At 46.2% G+C, this 27,286-nt stretch overlaps 1 protein-coding gene across 1 annotated transcript in view; it reads left to right on the top strand.

The window, feature by feature from the left end:
• LOC117224800 (uncharacterized) overlaps positions 1–27,286 on the top strand; it is a 610,978-nt gene that overhangs the window by 361,391 nt on the left and 222,301 nt on the right. The window contains exon 7 of the mRNA XM_076524388.1: positions 26,055–26,244. Coding sequence (XP_076380503.1) covers positions 26,055–26,244 — 190 coding nt within the window. The remainder of the gene's footprint in view (positions 1–26,054; positions 26,245–27,286) is intronic.

Here is a 27,286-nt window from a genome sequence, read left to right as displayed (position 1 = left end):
AATAAACGTTCTTCTCTCACGCCACGCGGCGACTAATCGAGCGTCGGGGCGCGGCGTCGCGCTCGTAGCCCGACGAAACGGCGAAGGAAGAGCAAAAGGGGTTGTCGGAGGAAGCCAGCGGGCGAACGTTACTCGGTTCTTCGGGAAGAAGGCAACCGGCTGAACGAGCCGTTGGTCTAATTACCGATGCAAACGCAAAGGGAGGCCACGCAATCCTCTTAGCGCGCGTGCCGCGCCGAACGCTCTCTTCTCCGCTCCGCTCCGCTCTGTTCTGCTCTGTTCTGTTCTGCTCTGTTCTGTTCTGCTCCGCACCACGTCGACCCGCGAGATTACTCGGAGAGCAACAAGCGAGGAAGATCTTTGTTGTCCGGCGCGGAGAGCTGCTCGCGTGCGCGCGCGCGCGAGTGTGCGTTAGGCAGACGGGCCCGGAAGGAGATGCCGGGTCGGGGGTGAGGCGGGACGGAAGAGCGAAAGCTAGTACGTAAGCCTTCTCGAAACTTGGCGAATACTTGGCTGGAACACGAAACTTCTTGCACCAAGTGAATGTCGGATGAAAGACGGAAGGGATAAGACGGGAGGGGAGCGGGGGAAGCCAGAGGGGATCTTCCGCAAGAAGTCGAGGCTCGTTGCTCGCTGGGATTGGTTTCCGTTCCGACGTTCCGGGCTGCGTATGGACAGCTCGAAGACTGTCTGTACTCGCGCGCTTCTCCTCGCCACAATTTTCGCTATTGCCCCCGCGAATCCCTTGCACCCACCCGAACCACCACGGAACAGCCACGAAACAGGCGCGGCTGGTGTGCGATATCTCATCCCTCCGTATTGTATATAGACGCGCGCGGACTGTTTATTTGCGTGTCTGCTGCCGCGCCACACTCGGACGTTCTTCGATCTTCTGCCGCGTGCGTTTCCCGAAGTCGATAGAACTTCCCGCTTAGGCGGGAGCTCGTTCCGGCTCGCTATTGCTCTCGCGATGAGATCGAAATCGGAGGAAGTTAGCCCGGATGCACGGTTTGCCAACGGAGAATTTCGCGGTGGCGCGAACACCTTCGTCGGCCCGTGCCTTGGGAATGGCTCCGGCGAACTGCCCTTTCTTAACCCTTTGCACTCGAAGCCATTTTAACCGTAAATCTAAAATGATTCTTCCGACCTATGGTATTTCCATTTTACGTGACAAAGTGCATTTTATGCGTATGAAATTGAGGCTTGCGATGGCTTGTGACGACAGTTACACTTTTAACGATTGTTTAAATTTGAAAACTCTTACACTTATTAAAACATTTGTAACCATTATTAGCGGTCTCACAGACTGCTAATATTTCTTGCGTTAATATTTATATAGGAGAGTTGAATAAAATGTCACAATTAATTGTTCTTACTTTGGACATGAATAATGGAAGGGTTTAAGTTCGATTGAAAAGAAGCAAGTGTATTGAAAGCGTTCCGTTTTTCTTTTTGACAATTGTACAATGTTTCATACAATCTATCACTATAGATAATTGGGTAATTGGTAGCAGTTTCACAGACCGACAATTGAAGAAGAGAGTTGAAACGATCGTTATTGATCCTTAAACAACATTCTTAGTGTTTTCGATTGAAAATATAGTCATTATGGTTTAATGTAAAACACGTCAAACGACCAATGAATGAAAATGTAATCGATTTTCTACAAAATGATATCTGCGAGACAACTGTGGTAGAACTAACGCATTTTCGAAGTGGAAAAGGATATTTTGTGAAAATCATTGCACGGCTTAACCCCTTGCCGTACCGTTTTCTTCATAATTAAAATGATAAGCACATTTTCGATCGTAATAATTTCTTCGAAAAGAAAGTAGAAAATTTATATATTTATCGTGTGTCTACATTTACTGGGATGATTAAAATATTGATCACAAGAGGACAGAATTTTATTCCGACTTAAAAAAAACGGAATAACATTGGTATTTAATAGGATATTACTAGAAATCTGCACCGCGAGTCTGTCTCGTTAAAGTACGGCGAGGGATGAAGAATCGAACAGGGCTTTCGAAGCTGGACAAAATCTTCGAGCGAACTTCACAAATCGGACTGAAAGTCCTTTGTGACAGAAGCAGTCTGGCGGACGAACGCGAGTCTAAAATACCCCCTAAAAATACTTTATAAAAGAAGTAAAAAAAAAGAGAAGTACGCCAAGTACACGAAGAAGTCCGATAAGAAAAGATTACTGTAAATTAAATTCCGCCTAAATAATCGCGCGAAACATGAAAATTCTGATTAGCGTTAACGAGAGCCAAGGGTAGCTATCCGATGGGAGCCGAGGCGCCTGCCTCGCGTGTATTAACCCGAATGGAGACGGTCTGACGGCTGATGGTCGAAGGGGTTTCAGGCATAGCTTTTGAAGTCGCATAGTTCTCAGTGCTGGCACGCAGACGTTGCGTGTTCAGGTGGACTCGACCGGGACCGGGAAGGGTTCGAGAGGTTGCCGGAGAGGCCGGGGGAGGTCGGGTGCGTGCAACTGCGACCGGTTGTCGTCACGTACGGCATCGAGTACGCGAATAGTTTGTAAATTAAGACCACGCTGGGGTACGAACGGACGGGTCTCGTGGCGTCCCGGTCAATTGGCAGTCATGTTGCGACACTCCAGCCATTGATTCGACCGTTTCTCGCTGCTGGCAACTGGTCTATCGGGGAAGAAAATAGCGCCGTTCCTGCGGAATCGACCGGCGCGACGCGACGAGGGGAGAAAGCTCTCTTTTGTTTCGTCGAGGCAGGAAGTCGCATCGGAAGAGGAGGACGACGACGGTATCGTATCGGCGACGTCAAAGACGCTCTCGCTAATCGATCGATTCGATTTTACAAGGGATGCCGATATTATTTTGAAACAGTCCCCCGTGATCGGAGAGATTGCATTATGCCGGCGAACGTCGACAAAGGCATATTAAGCTCGGTCAGTATACCCTGCGTCCTGCTCTTTCTTTCTGTCCCTGTTTCTCTAGTTTCATCCTCCCCGTTTTCTCTCTGTTTTCCTTTTTCTCGAACCTTCGCGATCCAACAAAAGGAGAGACCACGGCGACCGCAATCTGCGGACGAGGGTGGCCCGTCCTGTGTGCGTGTTCTCTCCACCGACCGATCGCAAGAGCCGCGGCTACGAGCAGCGAGACGGACACGATGAAATAAAGGAACGTGTATTTACGGTCTGCCGAAGATGTAGCTTTGATTATGCCCGGGTACTACGCACAATTATTGGCGGGCGAGCAACGGTGTGCTCGAAACGCACTCTCTGAATCTCAACCGAACGCGGAGTATCCCTCTTTGTGGCGCACCGGACCGCGGATAGCCGTTTGCTACGTTGCATCCAACTTCTTTTGAAACAATACGCCGTATCGCGGATCGTCTTAGCAATTTCTCTGCCTTTTAACCCTTAACGCTCCGAAGGCTCCGCTACGAAGATATTTGTCACTCGTTTCGTAACTCGGAAGGCTCCGCTGCGGAGCCAAATGTTTTTAGCATACGTTATCGTCGCCGTTAGCAATTGTTATCTGTAGTTAAAACGTGCTAAGTCTGTACGAATACGATTAAACCATTTTTTGACCTTTCCGCTCCAAAAATGTGCCGCAGTTGCTGATAGGCAGTACTCGAAAAACGCGCGGAGCGCTAAGGGTTAATAAGCCGCGATACCAAGCACAGTCTACTATACCGTATTTTACAATTTTATTGTACGCATGTTGTTTCACAATATTTTCACAATTTTATGTCGCACGCGGTTTCTATTTATTCCGCGCTCTTATAATTTTATTCGCGCGAGTTTATAATAATTTACTATAAATAGAAAATTCTATCAAATTTGCAGTATAGTCACGATAAGCTGCTGCAACAGAATTTTAGTTAATAGCAGAATTTGGTTACGTCCCAGGATTTATGGCGTTGGTAATGTAACGGCTTTCTTATCGCAGTAGGCAGTAATCAAGAAACGCGCGGCGCGCTAATGATTAAAACGCATTTGAATCTCTTCATTTTATACGGTTCCAGTATTTATATTTACCAGCACCTTTTCCATCGAACCGTATACGATCGAGTTTCTTTCGAGCATTTTGATAGTTACCTTCGGTCCTTCGGAAACGCCACGATCAAAAGAAATTGGTGCATCGTCATCAGTATCGTCATCGTCAGCTGTTCGTCATCATTAGACTGCGAATCTCTATGCAAAACACAATTTTTCTAAGTAAATTCAGACACGTGTATGACAAATAGAAATGTATCTCCTTCGCTAATAATTCCAAAAGATTGCGAGGAATGTTACGAACAACCTTGAATTTTCGTCAGAAACTCAAAAAATCCGCATTCCGACGATCACCGTATCGCACCACAGTTCTCGCGTCAGTGTGAACATGTTTCGAAGCTAATCGTCACACGAAGACGTTTGCTAAACTTTCTCTCGAACGAGCGGACAGGTATAATGCTGTTCGTACGATCGTTGATAACAGCAATTTCGCTTCGACACTTCCGATACAGCCGGATCGGCTTGTTCGCTAAAACATGATTTCCTCGAGACTTCCTTTGAGCAAGTTCGTTGTAACATCTCGCCTGGGAAGATGTTCTAGATTGAATCGGTAACACGTTTGTAGTATAGAACAACGGAGACGTAGAAACGCCGGCAAGAGTCGAGCCTTCGGGTCGCACAGCAAAGGAAGCAATTCTATTACGGAATCAATTCCATCTAGATTCGCGGGGTCTGACGAGCTACAGGACCGGATGCGTCCGTGTCCTCCGTCAAAGAAGCCAATAGTAGCCGGCGTTGATGCGAGCGATACCAGTCGGAACCGGTTGTGCTCTGCGAACGGTTCGCAGTCTCCGCGCTGTCCGTCCGTGAAGCGAGCACCTGTCGGCTCCCATTTGGCCTCAACTACTCAGAAGCCAGCCGCGGCTGACCGCAACAACGTCTATACTACTGTCGGTTGCGGCGTCGTGTTGCGTTGTAGGTGCGGCCGGGCCGACCGAGTGGAGTAGATCCCGGCAAAGTCTGTCCGACCGACTCCTTAGTCAGGATCTCCTGGGAGACGGACGGCGTCTCGGCAGGTAATTGCACGAAAGCCGGCGAGCAAAGAGAACGAACACCGGGAGCCGAGCGGAAAAGTGTATTATCGGGGACGTCCCGGTACCAGCCCGCCCGGCCCGAGCATTAGAGATATTACACGGGGTCCTGCGTAGCATTAAGGGTCATGTTATATTTCGCGGGCCGCGACGGGCAAATCTTCCGGCCTGGAATTTCCGCGGCCGCCGACGGGATCTGCCTGCTAGATGGAAAGGCGAGATCGCTACGTGCGACGGCTGCCGGGTACAGGACGGGCCAAAAATTTCCGACCAAACTGGCGTATCCTCCGCGAGATCTCCTAACCTTAATCCCTTGTGTTAAAACTGCTTTTACAGCTCTGTTAATTAGCCGATAGTTACTGCATTTTATGCATTTATGCTAAAATCGATTGGTCGATATACCGAACGATGAAGAAAATGCAAAGCATTTAATTCGGTTCTCAAAAAGTCATTGCGTTTTAAAAGGTGAGCGAATAATTTGATGGCCCACTGTATACCCGAAGAGACTTCGCGTGGACGCGAATACGCGCGCGGTCCCCTAAATAATCAACCAAATTCAAACTTGAAAACACGAGTCCTTATACGGTTCAAGACTGTATCTACGAATCTCCAGAAACTTTGTCCCCGTGTCGTAAATAATTTCCTGTAAAAAAATTCCTAACGATCGTGTTGGCGTTATTTCGCACGCGTTTTCAAACGACCATTATTTCGCTGCGAATGTAACGCGATGCACGGGACAACGATCGCGCGGTTCGGCACAAGCGCGGCGCGCGTCCCGAATTTCGGGACACCGTGTACGCGTCCCAATAAAGCCGATGGAACCGTAAATATTAGTCGAGGCGGCATGCTGATGGGTGCCGACGCGAAATTTCGCGAGCTCTATGCCGCCCGGCGATGCCGCGGCGGGCTAGGATGTACGGGAAGTATCTTTTATGGATAATACGTTTTAGTTCGCGTTCAATAACGGCGGGACGATACGAGGAACGATAAAGTTGCCGGGCGCGAGGAGTAAAGTGGGCGTGTTCCTCTCGTCGCAGCGGGGAAAAAATGGCAGTGTCGTCTCGTCCCGAAGACGTTTTATCGAGTTTGCCGGCTGGAGATTAAGCTGATGGAACGACGAAGGAAAGGTAGCTGCGCGCGGGTACCGTTCGCGGAGAGGCGAGCGCCCGCGTCCTCTCGCGCGTAGTCTAAGATGAAACGGGAGAGAACGAAGGACGAGCGGAAGGTCGCGGCGATACGCGCGCGTCCCCGCGAGCGAGGTTTATTGCGGGGAGATAAAGGTGGACGGGCGGGACGTATTAGGGTTCTTCCGTCGCATTCGTAACTTTCCGTAGGTTTCGCGGACCAGTAGGCGAACGTGGCACGCGTTTAGCTCTCTGCCGGGAACAGCCGGCCGTAAACTCGGCGTCGCAATCGGCCAGGTATCACCAGTTTAGTGTCACATGCCACCGGAACGCTCCGTCATATTTAACTGGGCCGTAGCGACCGGGGGCGCACCCCGGCCCCTCGCCGCGCCTCGCCTCGTTCCGACGACCCGTTCCGACGACCCGTCCCGACCTCGTTGGCCCACGGACGATCGCGCTGCCAAGACGGAGCCCCGGCACCCCGAAGACGAATGGAAGGTCGTTCCGAGCCGGGAACAGAGCGACGGCGGCGCTCCTGCGAATCGGCGCGCGGACTTCTTTTCGGGGGGCCTCCGTCCCGACAGAGACCTGTTAACCATTTCATCGGACAACCCCGCGGAGAACGAGCCGTTTGCGCACCGGTCTATGAAATGGAATTTTGAGTTCTTACACGGAGTGGAACGGAAGGGTTGAAGGAAATGAGAAAGGCTTCGGTGATACCCCTGCACGCGGACCGCCTAGCGAAAGATGCTCCGGTGGAAATTAAATTGCTGAAGGAATTTAGAGGGTTCCGAATGCGATAAAAATTCATGCCGAATTTATACAAGCTGGATTCCTGTGCCGCTGGTCCGCGACCCCGGAGAGATCGTTGCGTCTGAACCATGCCACTCTGGGTAAACGTTCCGACATTTTGTCGGCGCGGCGCGGCACGTCGTTGCTGCCGCCTTCGTTATGGCGGCGCGATGCTGTATCGGCGAGACCGCAGATCAAGGCAACTCGCAAATGCGGCACGTTACACGGTAACCTCGATCTGTGTAAACTTGCGAGTGGAATTTGACGCGAGCTTCTCATTTCTACGCCAACTGTAACGCTTTCGGCGTCCTGCTAAATTCACGCTGTCCTTCGCGCTTCGAACGACTCTGTTAGTTCATTTCGTTAGGATCATTGAAAGGTTTGTTAACGCTAGATTTACGAAGCAGTAAAAACAGCTGTTTCGTATTAGTTTATAAAGGCAACAGTAAGACATTTATTCTGACTTTTGACGAGCGTTATTGTAATTACCGCAAGTAACACTTATATTGAATAAATAACTCATAAACGTATCTTCATAATCTAAATAATCGGAAATTAAACAATCCGTCATTTTGACGGATTCCGTGAACTTGCTTTTCTTATAAATAGAAATCTAAACCGTTCTGCTATATACACGACGATGAAGAAAAGGAGCTGTTGTTAAATTTCTTGCGAACTTCCTTAGATCGACCTCTTAAAAATATGATAAAAATTCGGAGATCTAAATCATAACTTTTTAAATGCAACGACTCCGACAGCTTGGTTATCAGACGAGCGTATCTTCCGAAATGACTTTTCTTTTTACGATGCTCCTAAACCTGAGAATTCCTGAAAATATTCAGCATCTGCCACGGAAGTTCAATGTACGAAAACTGCAACGGTCTTTAAAGAGAACGTCCATAAAAATATCTTTACGTTTTTCATGCGATCGATGGGTGTTCTTGGCGCCTTAGCGCGACTGTTTTCAGAGACCTTTGGCAAATATATTTGTAACTTGTAGAAAAACGGCAAGCGAAAGACCCGGATTCGAATGCCGGTCAATTCATTTTCTCCTACGCGAAATATTGCCATTTCTCCACGACGAGTATACTCGTCAAACACAGCTAACTGGTTAATCCGCCGGCGAGAATCGTGGATTATCGAATTCCTGGGAGTTGCTCAAAGCCTGAGACACTGCCGCGGGACAATTTGCATGGTATTTCTCGATGGCGCGGCGATACGCCGCGAGACTTTCACCCGCGGGAATATTTCCGTGCTCGTATCCGCGGCGCTCGCTCAGCCAGACTGTCGATAACGTGAAATATTATGACGCCTTCTACAGAATGCGGGACTTCTCCCTCGCGACTACGCGGCGCGCCGGGGTCCTGTGTGACATTTTTAAGAAATTCCTCCCCGTATTACCTGGCGGCCGCTCCCCGTCCCGCCCTCCTCCCTCTCGCCGGCGTTTTCTTGCCGTCGCTCCCGGCTGACATTATGCTAACCAGACTCCCGACCCTCGATATTTCGGAGCTTCGACGCTTTCCTTGATCTACGAGGCCGCTTTGCCTCTCCCTAGTCGGTCTCGCTTGTTAACGCGTTCGCGGCAGAGGAAAATCGTGCGTCTGTGATCAGCCCTCCGTCCTCGAGGGCCTACTCCCGCCGGGAGTATTCGTGAAATCGAGTTGAAAGCCGCTTTGGCGTTTTCGATTTGTTATTTTTGACCCGGAAGCGCCTGTTTTCCTCCGCTCGGCCGATTCACGATCGATTCTCGGCCGATTCCACGCTTCTCGTCTCCGGAAACGGAGGGTCGCACTTCGAGTGCAATTGTTTAAAATTTTATTTTTATTATTATTATTTATTTACTGGCTATCAGACATCCTTAAATCGTGCGAGTGAAGTACACGCGATACGGACAAAATAAACACTGGAAAATATAAGATTTCCAGCTTTCAAGATATTTGCAGAACTCAATTTTTGGGATTGTCTTACTTATTTTATTGTTAAGGATAAACGACAGGGTGTCCCAAAATTATGGTATTTGCGGGAAATGTGGGCTTCGTGAGATCATTTGAAGTAACTTTCTCCCTTAAAAAAATGTTCTCCGAGGCGGAGAAATTCTGTTAGTATCGAATTCGTAATTCCTATCGACCCCTTAAATCTTCGCTCGTCAGAGATTCTCAACAATATCCCGGGCGTTAATTCCCCATCGAATTTTCGACCGCTCTCCCGCGGCCGTTGTCCCGCGGGATCGATAGCATCCTTCGTTTCTTCGCTTCATCCGGCTCCGAGCAGATAATCACCTGGATAATTCCTGGATATCGACGGAAACTTCCGGCAGCTATATGATTTATTTTGGAGGATTTCGTGCTCAGACGTGTCCCTGTCACCCGGCTGGCATATTTCAGCGTTATTTCGGCGACGGGAACCCGATACGCGCCGCCGACGCGTCGTCGGGACAGCGAAATCGGAACGATCGCCGGCCGTCGACGTCGGTTTATCGAAAATTTATTCGTCCCGCCGACATGTGACTGACTCGCTTTGATGGGAACCGACAGCCAACGGACATCGTCACTGTTGACAAATGAAAGTTACTCGATATTGCTCCAATAAAATTCTATCCGCGCAATAAATGCTCGCGAGTCCAAGGAATGCGGACCCACCGAGTCGGCCCGAATCAGCCATTTTCCACACTTCAGACCATTGTCCCATCGTTTTAGAGCTTTCGTTGTTGCGTCGCTGGGAGATTGATTCTGCCGACCATGCGGTCTACGCATTCTGCTGCACCGTTTCGCACGATTTTTGATAGAAATTTCGATTGCAATGAATTTTTAATAGAAATTTTTTAACCCACTTAGTGCCGATCGAAAGAGCTGCGTGTACCCGAGAGAAGCATAACAAACCATAATTAGGAAATTCAGGAAGAAAGAAGAAGTAATAAATTAAACTGTTATTTATTAAAAATATTAAGAAAACGTTTTCTCCAGTATAGCGGTTAATTATAATGAGCTTTTAATGAATTTTTAATGGAAACTTAAATTCTAATAGATTTCTTATAGAATTTACAATTGCAATTTGTTTTTAAATAAAGAGTAAAACGATTATAGTAGATGTTTAATAGAAATTTTAATTATAATGAACTTTTAATGGATTTTTTAGAGACACTTTAAATCTAATAGATTTTTAATAGACATTACAATTGTAATTGGTTTTAAATAGAGAGTAAAACGATTATAATAGATATTTAATAGAAATTTTAATTATAATGGATTTTTAATGGGCTTTTAATTGAAACATTAATTCTAATAGATTTTTAATAGAAATTACAATTATAATCGATTTTAAATAAAGTAAAGTAATCACGAATAATATCACTGGGATATTAGGACAAACGGATATCAAGCTAATGCTATTGACTTATGCCGAGTTTTTTTTTTATTTCATAGTTTATTTTATTCGCCATAGATCTACGTATCCGCAAAGAAATTAGCAAAATGACTGGATCTCTCTCGATTGAATCGCACTCCTATCAGAATAGTTAGATTAGTTCGAAATAGCGAATGTAACCGACGAGCACCGAAAGCGATTCAGACTTTATTTCCGTTGCGGGAGCGAAGAAATTGCTCGGCGAAATTTATCCGCGACGTAACGAACGGCAGAATGCGAAACACGCGAGTCTCGCGGCTACCATTTCGCGAAGACAGTGGAAAGTTCGGGTAAACGGGCTGGCAAACGGAACGCTCGCGTTCACAGTCCGAAAGCTCCTTCTCAAGTTCATATTTCTCCCCGCGTGGCTACGGGACCGTGCGCGCAAATAATTCTTCCAGGAAGTTTTCGCGAACTTGCGAGCGCTTGTTCGCTCTCCTCGGAGTATTTACATAGTCGTCGGAGGCGGCGTGTGGATGCGCGCTCGGGCGACTAGTTCGTCGAATCGTCGATCTTGCGGCGACCATTAATTCGCTTGCGAATTAGACTAAAACTTCGACGGATCGTAAATTAGGTGTCCGCGTGACTGAGAAGTCGGCGAAAAATTGACGCGATGCTCCGGTGATCGCACGGGGAACGTAAATTGCGGAAGTTGCTAAGTAGATGGTGTGCCTCGACATTTTTCGCGACAGTTTTATGAATCTTTTCGTCGATTATCCAAGACTTCATTGCAGCGGATGATTTTTAACATCGTTCGGGCTAAAGCGAATGTTACGTTTCTTCTCGACATTCGAAAAGATTGTAAATCGAATAATATTCGACCGTGTTCGAATTCTTTCGAATTTCTGAACGAATGAATCGTTTTAGCCCTTTGCACTCGGAGCCATTTTAATTGTAAATCTAAAATAATTTTTCTAGCTTACAGTAATACCATTTTGTATGACAAAGTGCATTTTATGCATACGAAATTGAGTCTCCTGATTTATAGAACAGTTATGCTTTTAATAATATTTATAATCTAAACTTCGATGATATAAAAATGTTATTAGAACGTGATACAATAATTTCAGTGGGGTCCCAGACTTATCACTCGAGTGTAAAGGGTTAAGAAAGAAGGATTTGTTATACAGCATGAACCATGGAATGCAATAAAAATAAGAATTGTCTTCGTTAATTCCAAGATGCGGGAAGAGCATAGACATTTATTTCCCTTTTTATGATTTTAATAAATTGACGGTAATGCAATGATATTTTCAAATTGTTTAAATGTCTTTGTCATTATACATTCCATCTACTCATTTTTGTTAATATTATATATATAATATTAATATTAATATATGTAATATTAATATTAATATATGTAATATTAACAAAAATGAGTTAAAGTATTAATATATATAATATTAACAAAAATGAGTTAAAATATTAATTTATATATATAATATTAAAATGAGTAGATCGAATGTATAATGACAAAGACATTTAAACAATTTGAAAATATCATTGTATTACTGTCAATTTATTAAAATCATAAAAAGAGAAATAAATGTCAGAACACACAGTTCTGTAACTTACCGATTATTTTACATAAATAACGCTGCAGTCGCTTTTTAACATCGTCGAGGCCGTTTTGCCAAAGAAAGCCACTGAGTTTTACACGCAGAAGAATATAACATGCTGTTTGCTAAAGCTATACAAATACATCTGACACTATTCTCTCGCTTGCAAATAGTTTGGTGCCGAAACGGATGTTCCAGATGCGATGAAACGAAGTCGATCTAGCGATAACGGGCACGAGACGGTACCATTGACGGGCTCAAACGCGAACAAGAGATCAAGCGTGGCACTGGGTATGTTCGAAGAGGACAACGTTTAAACTTGAAAATGAGGTGATCGTAATTACGGTCGTCAAATGGCATTGCACATGCGACAGCGGGAATAACTCCAGCGTACAAAAGCACGTTGGGAATCAAAGCGAACTCCTTCGATAAACGAGCCGCAATTGCTTTTCTATGGCCAACCTATTAGATTAATAGCGGCGCAGCTTCAGTCGGCAGAATTCGATACGCAAGCAGCTTAACAGTTGGTATTCCCTTTGAGGGGCCATCTCGTAAACCACCAATCACCCCCGGATCTGAATAGCCGCGAGTTTACGAGCCTGAAAATTAGATTTCCCCGCGTCACGAGTCGATGAGACGACTCGAGTAACGCGATAACGTTTCGCGGGAGCGTTTCTCAGGAACACGGCGCTGGTTCTGATGTCTCGTTTCTGTCGAAGGACGACCCCTCCCCTCCACCCCAGCGATGGTAACGGCAATCAAACTTTTCCGTAACACAAATCAGATTTCCACGGTTCCTGGCGCCCAGCCTAGGATCATCTTGGCCGTCCGCGCGCGCGCCGCTTCGGCTTCTTCCGATCATTCTCGCTGTCGCCGCCTCCTCCTTGAATATTTATGGTGGTTCGTCGGCAGGGAGGGCCGGGGTCGAGTCGGAGATCGTCTACGTGAGCTGGTTCTCCAGAAGTCGGCGTTAATACGGCGAATAAATCAGGACAATATTCGAAAATTACGCGTGTAACGTGCCGTGAAATGAACCGATCGGCCGTCACGCTGTTCTCCGCGAAGCCCGTGTTTCTCCCGACGCGAACGCGTTACTATATTTCACGGCCCTCCCCAGCGGGATTACTTTTTCGCGAGTCCCTTCTGGTCTTTCCACCCCTTTCCTTTTTTTTCGTACCGCCGCGCAGCGCGTCGCGTACACGGACCTTCGAGATAAAAAGATCGCATCTTCCGAATTTCATTTTTAAACTGCAATTTTTGATATAACGATTTTCTCGTAAACGAAGCTTCGAACAGAAAAATGTTATTCCTTTCTTTCGACTTATTTTCGCACGTAGAATCACCCCCGATGGTACTACCCGTCCGGTAACACCCTGTATGTGCCTATATGAATTTCGCGGATAAAAATTAAATCTAAAATATGTTATATTTCTATTCGTCGGCGTTGTTCTGAAAATGGTCCGCCGCCCGATGGTCGCATAGCGTAGGTGTTCAAAGAATAAATCCGATTTGTTATTTTCGTCCATGAAACGACGCGCACAGTGCGCCGCCGCTCCGTCTTGTTTCATTTCGTGACTCTTTGCGCTCGCTATTTTTTTCCTCCTCTCCTTTCCTTTTCGGCACGGCCGATAAATACGCGGGGTTTTCATTGCACTTGCCGCGAACCACGCCATCGTCTCTGGCCACCCTCCCCGCGCGCTGCAACCAACCCCCGAACGCATCCTGCCGTTGATGGACGAGGAGCCGCCTCGCCATCCCCTTTCTATGCATCAATTTGGCGAGTTCGCGTGTGTATACGTATATCGAAGGGGTGATGCTCGCCGCCACCGCCCCCTCGCACCTCCCTGGCCACGCCATTTCGCGTTCCCTCAGCCGGTGCACAGTCCTTTCTGTTTCGTTCTTATCAATTCAAGCGTAATGTGTCTGCAGGATGAAACGCATCGCGTTCCGCAGGATCACAAAGAGACGGTTCGGTGAAGGACCGTCAAGGGGTTCGGTCCATCTGTAGCCCGCAATTTCCGCCTTTGCTCTGTCCCGGCGCGCCCTCCGCCCACGCGTTTTTCGCTTTATTTTTCTTCGCTCGCCGCGCCGGGTCCTCGCGCCCACGCGGCTCCGACGCGAATCTCGTCGTCGGCGTCGAATTTATCGATAGACGCGCTCTGGCAAATCACCGGCGACAGGGCCGCGATAGCTCACGATTTTCGTCATGTAACAGGCTGTCGGCTCTTCTTCGCGTCAAGGTCGCTCTGATCTGCTGCGGAAACACCGCGAGAACGCGTTCCGACGCGTCGCACGGATATTATCGGCGATCTTGCGACAGCTCGGAGCCGAAGACATGCAATACGGAAAATCATCCGATGATCTGTGAAAATTAAATGGAGTCTCTTGTGTTACAATCGATGTAATCGATGTAATATTTGTATTGATAAAACTGTTGTAAAGTCTTAACAGAAAACATTTCACATGAAAGACCCCTTAAAATTTGAGTATCAGTTTATTATACTTTAGACAATATCTTTATATGTTTACGCATAGTCATTTATATCAAATGGAGAAATAACAGTACGGTAGCTCACAAAAGTGTTCGTGGACCTTCTAAAACGTAATAACTTTTTTATGACTCAACTAAAGGATTTGATTTTTTTTTAGATGATAGAGAAACTAGTCTACCAGACGATGACTAGGATGCCTTTTTAAATTTTGCTATTATTTGTGATAACAACAAAAGATAAGAAACTCTCGTTTTAAAAAAGTTATCGCGTTTTATTAGGTGTACCAACACCTTTGCGAGCCACTATACTTTGCACTCGAAGCCGAATTAACGCAAAATTTAAAATAGCTTTTCCGTCCCACGGTTTTTCCATTTTATATGACCCAGTGCCTTTTTCTGCTTATGAAATTGAATGAATGAATGAAATTATATAAACAAATTTAATTAATAACATTATTTTAAGACGTGTCGAGAGTAAATTTCCTGGAGCTTCTGTTCTTTCATATTAGATAAACGTTATATTTTAGTATGCTGGGAATTTTTCAATATTATTAGCTCTTTGCACTCGAAGCTATTTTCATTATATTTTAAACATATTTTCTGATCTACAATGTTTCTGTCTTATATGATTTATTGCGATTTATGCGTATGGAAGCTTATTGGCAAGTACAAAACTTGCAATTTCAACAGTCTTTTAGACATAAACGAGTCCGATACTGTTACAGTTATTTTAAAGAATAGTATAGCAATTTTTAATGGCGCCTCGGAGTCGCCACTCGAAGGGTTAATAGATCGATTTAAGTTCAAGTTAATTTCGTCTAGAAACAACGTTCAGAAATTTCACTTTCCGTACCCGGTTTCACAATCGCTAATCTACAAAACAAGATCGATACTTTCGTTTTGCTCGCATCCACCTGGAATCTCCTCGAATCTCGTGAACACAATTCCATGGTTTTATTTCGGTGTCGAACCAAGAACGCCCGCCGCCTAAACTGAATATTTTCGATCCAGTTTTCGATTCACTTTCGCGAGGGAGAAACCGTTCCGGAGGCATCGACAAAAGGTAAATTTAAGTGACAGCCGCTGCAAGCAGCGCTCCGGCACGATATCTTCCGAGCGAAGGATTCGATGCACGTGAACGGCAGTTTCTTGCTGGTCCGCAGGGCGACGGCGCGTATCGTCCTCCGTTTGTTATACGCGAGAAAACCGGCGGAAGCAATTCAATCAGAACTGGTAGCGGCGAACAGCTGAGACACTCGGCCGCCTTTCCACCCTCGGCTTCTCTCCAACGAGCTTGTTCCACGATCGTTTCGCCCGTTCCTCGGCGTACCGGGTATGATTTACGACGCGGGAACCGCGCACGTACAACGATGTAAGTTAAACGGTCCTCTCACGCACGCCGTTTCCTCGGCCCGTCGCGGATTTACCGCGTGGCGTGCTGCCCGACACGGAAAAAGTGCATCTGTACGAGCGTCGACCGTTCTTCCCGCCGGAAATCCAAGATGAGTTTCGCCTCGGTGCAACGTGCCCCGAGTTCCTCGAATCTCGACCTACGCGTGCATGTGCTTCGCCGGAAATACTTTCGCGGTGTTAGAGAATATTCAGCGGGACATTTTTGGGACACCCTGTACAATGGCACTTTGCACGTCGAACACCAATACCGTGACTCTTTTCTAATTTTATTTGTATAACAATGTAAACAACTTCGTGCAGGATTGGCCTCGAAATAATCCGAACGTCTTGAAATCTGTGTCGCAAAATATTGCCATTTCTCCACGACGAGTATACTCGTCAAACAGTCATAAATGCATAAAATCCGCAGTCTAATAATCATTCTGCATTCGCCGGCAGTTACACCTGGGCTTTTGGAAAGCGTCGGCGAAAAGCGCAAGAAGCGCGTCGAGTGTCGAGAGGTTTCGATGCGTATAATTGCGACGGGCGGTGAAAATTGTCGATTGGAAAAGCAGATGGATGGTGGACGAGCGAGATTAGAGAGCGAGTGAGACAAAAATAGAGCGAGAGAGTGAGAGAGAGGGAGAGGGGGAGAGAGTGTGTGAGAGAGAAAGGGGGTGCTGTTGATTATCTTGGACCGTCGAACTGCGGACGTAGACGCGACGCGCGACAGAATGGAATTCGTGGGACAGAGAGCACGCGCGCGCGCGAGAGAGAGAGAGAGAGAGAGAGAGAGAGAGAGAGAAAGAGAGGAAGAGAGAGAGAGTGATACAGGAACCGGTGGTAATGCGGGAGGCGGGTGAATACGTGGTCGGGATTTTTCACGAATCGATTATGGCAATTCAATCAAGGACGCGAAGGTGGGGTACGGGGATTTGTCGTTACGAGGTGGCGGACGTCGGGATGCGGTTTATCCGGACTTTCATCCGCGCCCTCTCGGATGTTCTCCATCCGTCCCATCGGAATCCACGGTGTTTTCTTTCCGTTTCCGGGCAACTGGATGGCGGAGAGTCTGGAGGCGACTTTCGAGAGAACGGGAGAGCGAAAGCGAGAGGAAAGGAGACGGTTGCCGACGGGATTGCCGAGTTTTTCGCGGCACTTTGCGGCTCGAGTGGAAATTAGAGAAATCGGAAATCGAGGAAATTGAGAAATTTTGTTGCGGAACCATTGGTCACCCACACGCTAGTCTGGACTTCCTACACCGTGATGCAGTTCAGTCGAAAATATCGCAATTCCACAGAAACTGTGTGCTTATTCATTTAATTTATTGCTGGTCGTTAGAATGTATAATGTTACTATAGTATTAATTTACCATCTATTTGCACAGTGATACCGTAAACATGAGCCGACAGTGATTAGCACGTAATTAACAAAACCAGGAACTGCATAGAAGCTTACCATTTTAGTCAACTCGCAAGAAGCTAACAATCTCGTACATTAAATATTCGAATATTAAAACAGTTACTTAATTGCAATGCCAGATTTCGTCTTTATTGATTTATGAGTTAAATCGTTTCGCATGTGGATTGACTTAGATGGAGCTGATTACGCGTAGAAAGTAGTTGCGTAACAGATAATTCTGATATTGGAAAACTGGATAATCGTGGTTCTACTACATGTTAGACTTTAATTAGATCCATTACGAATGCATGCATAATCTAGCGAAGTGCAATGAAATTCACTCGTGCGGTTAAAATGGAATTACGAAACAATGAAAAGCCAGGCAACGTTTCTTACCATACCTTTTGCTTTTTTAAAATGTGAAAGAGTCGAGTCATCTTCTAGTAGCTTCGTCCAGATTCGGACATCGAAATCAAACACAAAATGGCGCGAATAGATTCATTGCATGCTCGCCGATCACAGAATAGATTAACTTTGACCTATCGCCGCAATTTGTCAAAGCCAACGGTCCATTCCTCATTAGCTATCAGCATACTGATTCAGAACTGCATAATTCAAAACAACGGCACTCGTGTGCATTCAGTCGGAGTGATCGCTTCTGTAACAACAATGATTATTATTATCGTATTTGTCGCGCCATAAAAGCAACCAACAACAACGCGCCAACAACAACGGCGCAAAATTCTCGACACCGGCATTGCAAACACGACGCGTGTACCATAACTCGGGGAGTTAATTAAATTTAATTGATCCGGTCATTGAATCTGAACGCGTTTTCGGAGTTGCTGGTGCCGCACGTGCTTTCCATAAGCCACCAGAATCTTTTTCGCGCGACGCTCCCGTTGCAAGCGCGTCGGACGATAAGGAGCAGCGACGTCGGCGGCGTTCTTAATTTATGAAATCAAAGCAGTTCTCAATTATTTTAATCAGTTCCCATCGGCCGGCCGAGAAAGCTGCTCGTTGACCGTTGCGACGTCTGATTTGGTCCGATGTTCTGCAAAAAAGTTCGTCAAAAGAAACCAGATAGAAGAGCCTGCACGAAGTACACTCATAACAGAAAGTATGTTAATAAAACCTGATAAATGTTTCTCGCGAGGATTCGACATATTCTCATACTTTTCTCTATAGATAGGGTTGCCAAATATAAAATCTCGAAGCCAGGTCGAAGGTAATAAAAATCTCGGACTATTCCGGCTGATATTCGTACACTTTTTGTATTAGATACGATATCGTAAAGAAAAGTTTCGGTAAATTGTAAACAATAAACACAAACGAGAATTAAACGTGAAATACACAGTTGTCTGGAATAAGTACTTTATTTATGATTATACGTATGCATACGATAAACCATGCGAAGCAAGTGAACAAGATAAACAGAGAATGTTATGAAACTGATTATTTTATTATGTATATTATATTTATGTTTTTAACTCTTAAAATACTTCTAAATTAATCGTTAACCCTTTGCACTCGAAGCCATTTTAATTGTAAATCCAAATTAACTTTTCTACGTCGAACATCAGCTTCGACGTAGCAATAAATCACATAGGCGTAGGACTACCCCAGGGAAAATCACAGCAACCGGAAATTTGGCATTCTAGGGAGAATTTATTATATTTCGATGCAGCGCGCGGTATGTTTAGAATTCCGAAACGTCCAATTACGAAAAACTCGTAAGTTCGCCGACATACTCGTGCAGCAAACGTAACTATACTTGTCTTGTTCACCGCGTCCGTGGAGGCTCGCGTGTTCGCATCTTTCCCGAAGTTTTTAATTCCTGCCGGGCCGGTATCAGAGGCGTCGTAGCAAGAGATATGCGACCTTACTAACGGCCCCCGACGTTTAAAGCGCTCCGCGCCATAATTTCCTTGATTAAGCCGAGATACGTGGCGAGTTGCCAAGCGATGGTGGGGGCGAGGGTGTCGGCGACGGATCGGGGTAGGGGCCAGAGGGTTAGAGGGCGAGGGCAAGGCCGAGGGCGCGAGTGTCCGCTCGGCTCGTAAATAACATCGCGAATTAAGCGTGTAATTTCCGTGCGAATTACGAGCGCGCGAGAACGTGCCACCGTCGCCCCCCTTCGGCCCCCCCTCGTGCTCGATACCTTCGGCCGTTAAATAAAAAATAAAAGGGGACGCAGAGACGGTGGGATGGCAAACGGGAGATTTATGATCGCAGCGACGACAACGGCCCTGACGAAGTCCGTCAACGTCGAGACACGGTCAACGGGCTCGTGATCGATGCCGCTCGAAATCCGATTACACGGGAACATTTTTACAACGGCTGCGCGTCGTTTCGATGCCTTGTAACTCATTCGCATCGAATCGACGGCCGCCCACGCCTCCCGGCTCCGTTAAGCAACGCGCCCGACGCGATGACAACTATTGTTTCGGAATACTTCCCCGCTTTGTCGATCGAGAACGATACGTCTGACGGGGCGATTGGACGCGCGACGGAAAACGATCGACACGCCGGCTATTAATTGCGGTGTCGATGCTGGCATCCGCGGATTAACGGCTGACAGCTCGTCCGATCGTCTGGAGGCACTAACAATTTTGTACTATCAACGATTCTCCTCTCTCTCTTTTTCCTTTTTTTTTTTTTTTGTAATGACCCGACCTTTCACCTTTCACCTGTCCGTCCTTCGCACGAAACATAATTGTTTTCCGCTGCCAAGGTATTCGTTTCGTTATCTGATCGATAAATTAGTTGCCACGATTTTGTCGACACGTATCGATAATTCATTCGTTAGTACGGATTGCGTCTGGTTTGAAATGCGAGTTAATAAGTTTTCTCTTTTTAATTCTTGCGCTGGACTGACGCGCTATATACGTCACCTTTAGTCAGGAACGAATGTTGTGTCGTACACCTTGCATCGTGTTGAAGTCGAATGTTCGTGTTGAATCGAAACGAACAAGATTATTAACACGTTAATCCTTTCCTTACGGCAGCCCGCTCCGCTGGAGTGACGCCACTGAACGGTGCACCGCGCCGCGAAGTGTGCACCTTGCACGTCGGTAGTCTTCGGTGTTCGGACTTACGTCTTTCAACGCCACTTTGTGATTGTCTTGCTTGTACACTTTTTTAAGAGCTACATAACAACTGTCTCATCGTATTATATGAAAGACATGAAAATTATATATGAATATTAACTAATAATATATAATATATGTATATCTATATTAATATTATTATATTATATATTATATATCTATATTAATATAGATATTAACTAATAATATATATATATATATATATATATATATATATATATATATATATATAACTATTAATATTAACATATAATTATATGAATATTAATATGAATTAAATGTGAATGAATGAAATGCATTGTGCCGATCGCGCGAAGTATTCTCGCCGGGAAAACCGTTTCTTTTTATTTACGATATCGCGGCTGATTATCGATTATAGGGGTCCAGGAAAATGACCTTTCGCCGAAGATTGAGAACGCGCGGGAACCAGTACGCATCTGCTCCTAGTGATTGATGCGTAGATTGCGTTTGCGCGACGCGCACCTGTGTCTCTCGAATCCGTCGCTTCGTTTTCGGATTCCCGAAGCATTCTGCCGGATGAAAGAAACGACTTATTTTTTCCTCGGAGAGAGATGTCTTTCGCAGGCCGCCATTCGCAGGCTATTACTCTTCTTCCGCTGAAATACAGCCTGAAAGCTTAATCGAATCGATACGATACTACACAACATTATCATTTCTAATTCGATGTGCTATTTCACTACGCGAGAGCACGGGTTAACGCGTTGATTGCCACATTGTAACCACAGAAAAGCCTACAACTTCGAGGCAGCTTAATTAAGGACGCTGATATTGAAAAGTCAAAATTGATCAAGGAGATTGTTATTATTATTTCTTTCAATGTTAGAGGAACAATGACTGTACCATTACTGAAATACTTTTTTAAATTCTACTGTTACTTGGAATGACAGAAAAATCAAAGATATTGTTAATCCTCCTATAGTTAATTCTCTTTTCTTTAAATGTTAGAAGAACAATGACTGTACCATTACTGAAATACTTTAAATTCTGCTGTTACTTGGAATGACAGAGAAATATAAAAAGACCTTTTAACTTGATAAAAACTCGATACAGCAAACCGGTTCCTCTAACATTAATACAAAACTCAAGTCATTTAATTCAATTTGAAAGAAGTTATTGCGTTCGAAAATGTGAAAAAAGAACTTTAGTCCGTTACTGAAATCCTAAAATTTTATCTATTCGAAAGCGTTCTAGCTGTTTTCAAGAAATATAGTTTTGTGTTACAATTGCGGAATATCCTGTAGAATTATTTCCGCCTTCAGCACTCAGTTGGTACTCTTCTACCCCAGACCTTACAAGGTTATTCTCCATTACAAGTATTACTTTCACGTAGAAGGATCGATCTGCCGCGGCGCTCTTCGGCGAAATTACTTCGTCGAGGAGAACGTACCGAGTTAGCAAAGATGTAATGTATCCAGGCCGTATCTCCGTTACAGGAACTTTTCTAGTTGCTCGTTCCTCTCTCTCTCTCTTTCGCGCGCGTTTCTCCGCCGCGTGGCGGGATAAATATTAAGAGAATTGATTAAGTAGACTCGCCAACCGGAGTAGAAAAGTGTCGCACGAACGTACTTTCCGCCAACTACATTTCCTCGATCGCGCTGTTGACTCTGGCGTCTGGCTATCTCAAAGTATCCGAAGTTTCCCTCCAACTGGAACTTACTTTCCCCGTTTAAATATTTGACCGAGCAAAATAAGTTTCTCGCATTCGCCTGGCTCCCTCCGGGACCGATCGATTGGTCATCCAAGAACTGCCGCCAATTATTCCACCCGGACGGTTCTCGTCTCATCGTATCGCCGACAAGATTTCGGAAAGCGGATCCGCGGAACGAGGGAAACGGATTCGAAACGAGCGTCGAGTCGAACGAAAAATCGGCGTCGCCCGGTGAAAACGACGAAGCGTGCTCGCGGACCGTTCGCGGATCCGCTTAACGATTCGTGCGTTGACATTCCGGCTCATAAAATCGGAACGCGCCGCTGAAACGGGGTGTTCAAATAATTATAGCGGGCATAAAAGTCAGGATCGGCTGTCGACTCGACGAACAGGAGGACCGGCTGGCGTGACGATCCTGCGGTCCACGCTGAGTCCGGGGGGAAAGGGGTCGGGTGATTTGCTATTTGCGGGAAGACCGATTTTCGGCACCACTCCGCGATCCCCGTGTATCGTTGATGGAAGACTTTCGAGAAATTCGTGTCGGTGATTGAGGCATTCGATGGGAAAAGGACTTGTGCCGTAAAATTCCATTTCAAAGAAATCGATTTGAAAGTTTGCGTTATAGTACTATTCGATGAAATCTAATGCAATTTAGTCCAGCATTTAAGCTTGATAGAACCTAATGTGAACAATAGAGGAGTAATATTATTTATTCATTAATACTAGATTTTCGGAGCCCTGAAAGCAGCTATTTCGTGTTAGCTTATAAAAGTAACATTTGTTCTGATTTTTAACGAGTGTTATTTTTATATTTACCGCAAGCAACACATAGAGGGTGTTGCCGGACGGGTAGTACCATCGGGCAGGGGGTGATTCTACGTGCGAAAATAAGTCGAAAAAAAGGAATAACATTTTTCTGTTCCGATGCTACTACCCGTCCTACCCTGTATATTGAATAAATAGCTCTAAATATACTGAATAAATAGTAAATTAAAAAATTAGAGATCCGTCATTTTGACGGGTTCCGTAAACCTAGTGTGTTATTATTGATCTTAGACCACATAATATAGAACTTTTGTAAAATCTTAAAAGGAAACATTTCGTATGATAAATTTTAAACTTTGGGTATCACCTTAAACATTAGATAGCATAAAGGGTATCCAGTTTTTAGCACTACTTTTAAATTTCGCGTTATTTAAATTTTTTGCACCAGACGGTCATCATTTGACGTTTATCAAGTGCAAACATTGCGGTGGACGAAACTGCAGAGATATTTTCGATTCAACAACGCCTGTTTATTATTAAAAATTCTTACAAATTTGCTGAAAGTTATGCAGAGAATAGAAGAATCTTTCGTATAGAATATGAAAGAGAAAATTGTCCATCGAACATGCAAATCAAAATTAAAAATGTTGAAGAAAGCGATTCACTTGCAGACAGTAGTTAATAAACAACGTCATGGTAGTGTTTTCTTCCGAACGGACACACCACCGATCGGAAAATGTACAAATCGTTGTTCTAGGATGCTCGACAATTCCGTGTCGGATCCGAAGCAATCGAAGCGCCGCAGCGCAACGAATGCTTCGTCCGCCATCATAATCGCACCGAGATGCTCGTTAAAAAGAAAAGGGGGATACGCGGCTCCGGTTCTGGCAGCCAGGTATATCTGCAACACAGCGGTCGTCGCGAGACTATTAGCCCGGGCTGCATGGTTGCTCGCAGGGAACGGCGCGGATTATTCGGGCGTAATGCGGCCGGAAGTCGTGTGTGGGCGTCGCGCGAAGCAGGCGCCGGGGAACGTTGATAACCGGACCGTGTCCCCCTGTCCTCGGCCCTTTCTATTTTTTATGACGCCCCGCCACGGTGGTCGCAAAAGCTTGCACGCGCACGCCGCAAAACGAGAGGGCTGGCTCGCGCGGATCCTCTCTCGTTCCGAGCCGTGAGAGAACGAGAGAATGAGAGAAAGAGAGAGCGAGAGAGCAAGAGAGAGAGAGAGAGAGATTTCGGCTCTCTCGCGCGACTCGGCCGGCTCGCTCTCTCGTTGGTATTTCCAATTTCACAGAGCGTGGGTTAACGAGGCCCGAGGGCTGGAGAAGTTAGGGCGACCGAGCCCCTGGAACGTCCTCTGTCCCCGCCAAAAGTGAGCCTCGATGGTCCCACTGTTACACCTCTTCACCCTCTCTCTACCCCTATCCCCCGGCCGCGTTGCCCCTCGCTCCGGCCGCACCCTCCGCGGGCACCCATTTAAACGCGGTACCCTGTCGCGTACGGGGTTCCGGCACATTACCTTCGCTGATTACCGGCCTGCCCCGCGGAGTATGTCACCCAGTCACCCTCGAGACACATACCTTCCGGAATCCTGCGACCCTTTCCTACCGGTTGGTTCCGTATCTGCGAGATAGGCATCGCAGGAAGCGTTCGAGACGAACGAACGAACGTACGAACGTACGAGCAGGCGATAGAGCGGTTGTCTATGCTCTTCGTTCTCCCGAGATTTAAACGGTTCCCCGTTCTTGCGCCTCCTCGTCTCGCCTCGCCTCGCCTCAGCTCGCCTCAGCTCGCCTTGCCCCGTTTCGCCCGGTCTCTCCCGACTGATATTGGATTCCATGCTATAAAAAGTTTATTATACACGCGAGGTTGCATGCGCGCCGGTGTCTCTTAACCCCTGCCACACGGATCCTGCCGGATATTGAAGAATTTCGGCGGCCCCCGGAACTGTGGTTCCCCGCTGGCCGCTCGCTCGCTCGCTCGCTTAATTAGATTTTTCGGATCGCGCGCTGCGGTTATCTGCGGGCTTCCCGCTCGCTGGACGGCCGGTCGACGGACAATTTTTTAATAGCACGCTGAGACGAGGAGACACCTGCGCGATGATTGAAAAGGCGTTTGGAATGCGGATTATTGGCGCGGGGATACGGGGACCTACTACAGCCGTTGGGTCCCTATCGAATGACGGCGTTTCCGCAAGCTTTCCCAGCGCGCAGATTTTTATGGATCTTTTCGAAGGTTCATTTGGTTAAATTACGAGCCCGCAACGTACACTTTGGAACGAGATATATATCTCTCGCGAAACTTTTCAAATCAGTTTCGCAGCATTATTTCACTCACGCCCGGCATTACCATGCGCCTCGTAAATCTTTTCTGCTACCTCCGCGGTTGCACGAAGGTGGTGCACCTTCCTGTTCTTCATCTCGAGATCGAGATAGCCACCGCGGACTTTAGATTTCGCGTTTTATATGTCGCGAGCACTGGTTCGCGTTGCAAACGACGGAGACGATCTCTTGCAGAAAAGTGATTGCTGGTTGACATTATTCGTTGATCCAACTGACGAATGATATTCTTCATTATAACGCAAATGTGGAGACTTCGTAGAGATCGCGCAGTGCATCTGTAGCTAATATTGTTGAGTTAACCCTTTGTGCATTTACACGCATGTACTCTCCTAAATGAACTGAAACAAAGATGTCTCGTGTCATTATTAAGCGAGACGCGATCGTGAAAACATGGCTACCGATGATAATGCCGGACCACATGCTACTTCGGCGACTCGTCGGAAAATCGCAGAGCTAGGCTGGCAAATTCTGTCTTAGCATCCTCCGATTATCACTTGTTTCTCTCTTTGCAAAACTTTTTACAGGAAAAAAGATTCAAAACCGAAGCTGACGTCGACCATGCACTGGTTGAGTTCTTCGCCTCTAAAAATAAATCATTTTTTAAGAATGGCTTTTACAAGTTGCCAACACGCTGGCAAGAAGTCATAAGTAACGATGGAAAGTATATTCTACGATAAATATTATTGAATGTATGAAAATTGCCTTATATTTCAATTCAAAAACGGACAGAACTTTCCGGTAGACCTAATAGTATCATTTCGTACCAAGTGCAGAACCATTTTTAACCAGCTCCCCAAATTATCGACCCGAGCCAAAGGGGATTTACGGTGCCCGCGAGATTCGGGATGCAATTTCGATATTCGATGACGCAACAACAATCCGATGGCACAAGAGAAGCGGCCGATTCTACAGTGAAAATATTTGTCGATTACAGAGCAGCGCAGAAGTTGAACCTCTCGTCGAGCCCCCACCGTCGGCGTCGCTCCGGCGACGAGAACATCATCTCCGACGACTTGCCAATCTTCCCGAATGGATACGCGGCTCTGCTTCTCAAGTCGCCGCCGCCAGCCCCGCCTGCTCTGCTGCGGAGGATAGGCGTGAAAGAGCTGACCGGAGTCGGCAAGGTAAGTTCATTATCCCTCGCTATCCGTTTACCGTATCGCAAGCTCTTCTTCCGCCGGGTCCGCTAATTAACGTCATGTACTCGCCGGCGCGGAGAGACCGCGGTCATTTGTCTGTCTCTTGATAGAATTTCCACGCGGTTTAATCGGCGGACAGGTAAACGTAATCCAGCCGGACGGCCGACACAATGCGACCCGCGTGTCCCGGACACAATATCCGTAATATCTATTTCAGTTTCCAGAATCTTCAATTTAGAGACAAAGCGTTCATTTCTCATTCGCGGTGGAAAGCTGCCGCTCGTTTCTTTTATCGCAATTCGGTGTCGCGCGAGCGCCGACGAATATTCGTTCGAGAATCCGTTTAATCGGTGTCCGCCGATTTGAGATTGTTGATTCTTTATTTATTATTATTAAGTTCTATTTAGCGTCATTTTTTGCAATTGCACAAAGATCCACGGTCTACTTATTAGTCTGATAAATAACATATAATGGAAATTCTTTCGTTAATCGTCCAATCACTGGAACATTCACCTTATCTCTTAAGTAGGCCGCGGATTATTACGTAAAATCAAAATTATCTAAGGTAATTGCAAAAAAAGATAAAAATGTCTTTCTCTTTTCAACGATTGCAATACGTTGAAAGTAGTGCAATAACATCGTTAAATTATAGCAACGTTCTTAAAGTTTTGCATTTGAGCTTATTCATTTCTGTCGTAAACGCATAAAAACCGCAGTTTGCTCACGAGCCGCGGCTCCAGCGACATAGCCTGAACGCACCAAAAACCAGGCTACGGATTTTGAACTGCAGTTTTCCTCTTGTCTTGCTCGAGATAGTGGCGCGGCCAAGTCAGGAGCTCGAGCGACTTCCGGTCAGCCGGTTTGTCCGGCGCTTATCGTAAATCCTGGCGCGTTCGATGCCGCCTCGCCGCAAGGTAAAGTGGCGATCTCGGATCCATCGTATCGCATTCCGTCCCGGCTTGTGTTCCGTGCGGGTGTGTTGCGCCTAGGCGGCGCGCGGAAATCTTGCTGGGATGATTTGAAATGC

Source organism: Megalopta genalis, chromosome 9, assembly GCF_051020955.1.
Source record: "Megalopta genalis isolate 19385.01 chromosome 9, iyMegGena1_principal, whole genome shotgun sequence".
In the NCBI taxonomy this organism is placed as follows: Eukaryota; Metazoa; Arthropoda; class Insecta; order Hymenoptera; family Halictidae; genus Megalopta; species Megalopta genalis.
Note: the sequence above shows the minus strand (reverse complement) of the source record. Positions and strands in the feature narration are given on the sequence as shown.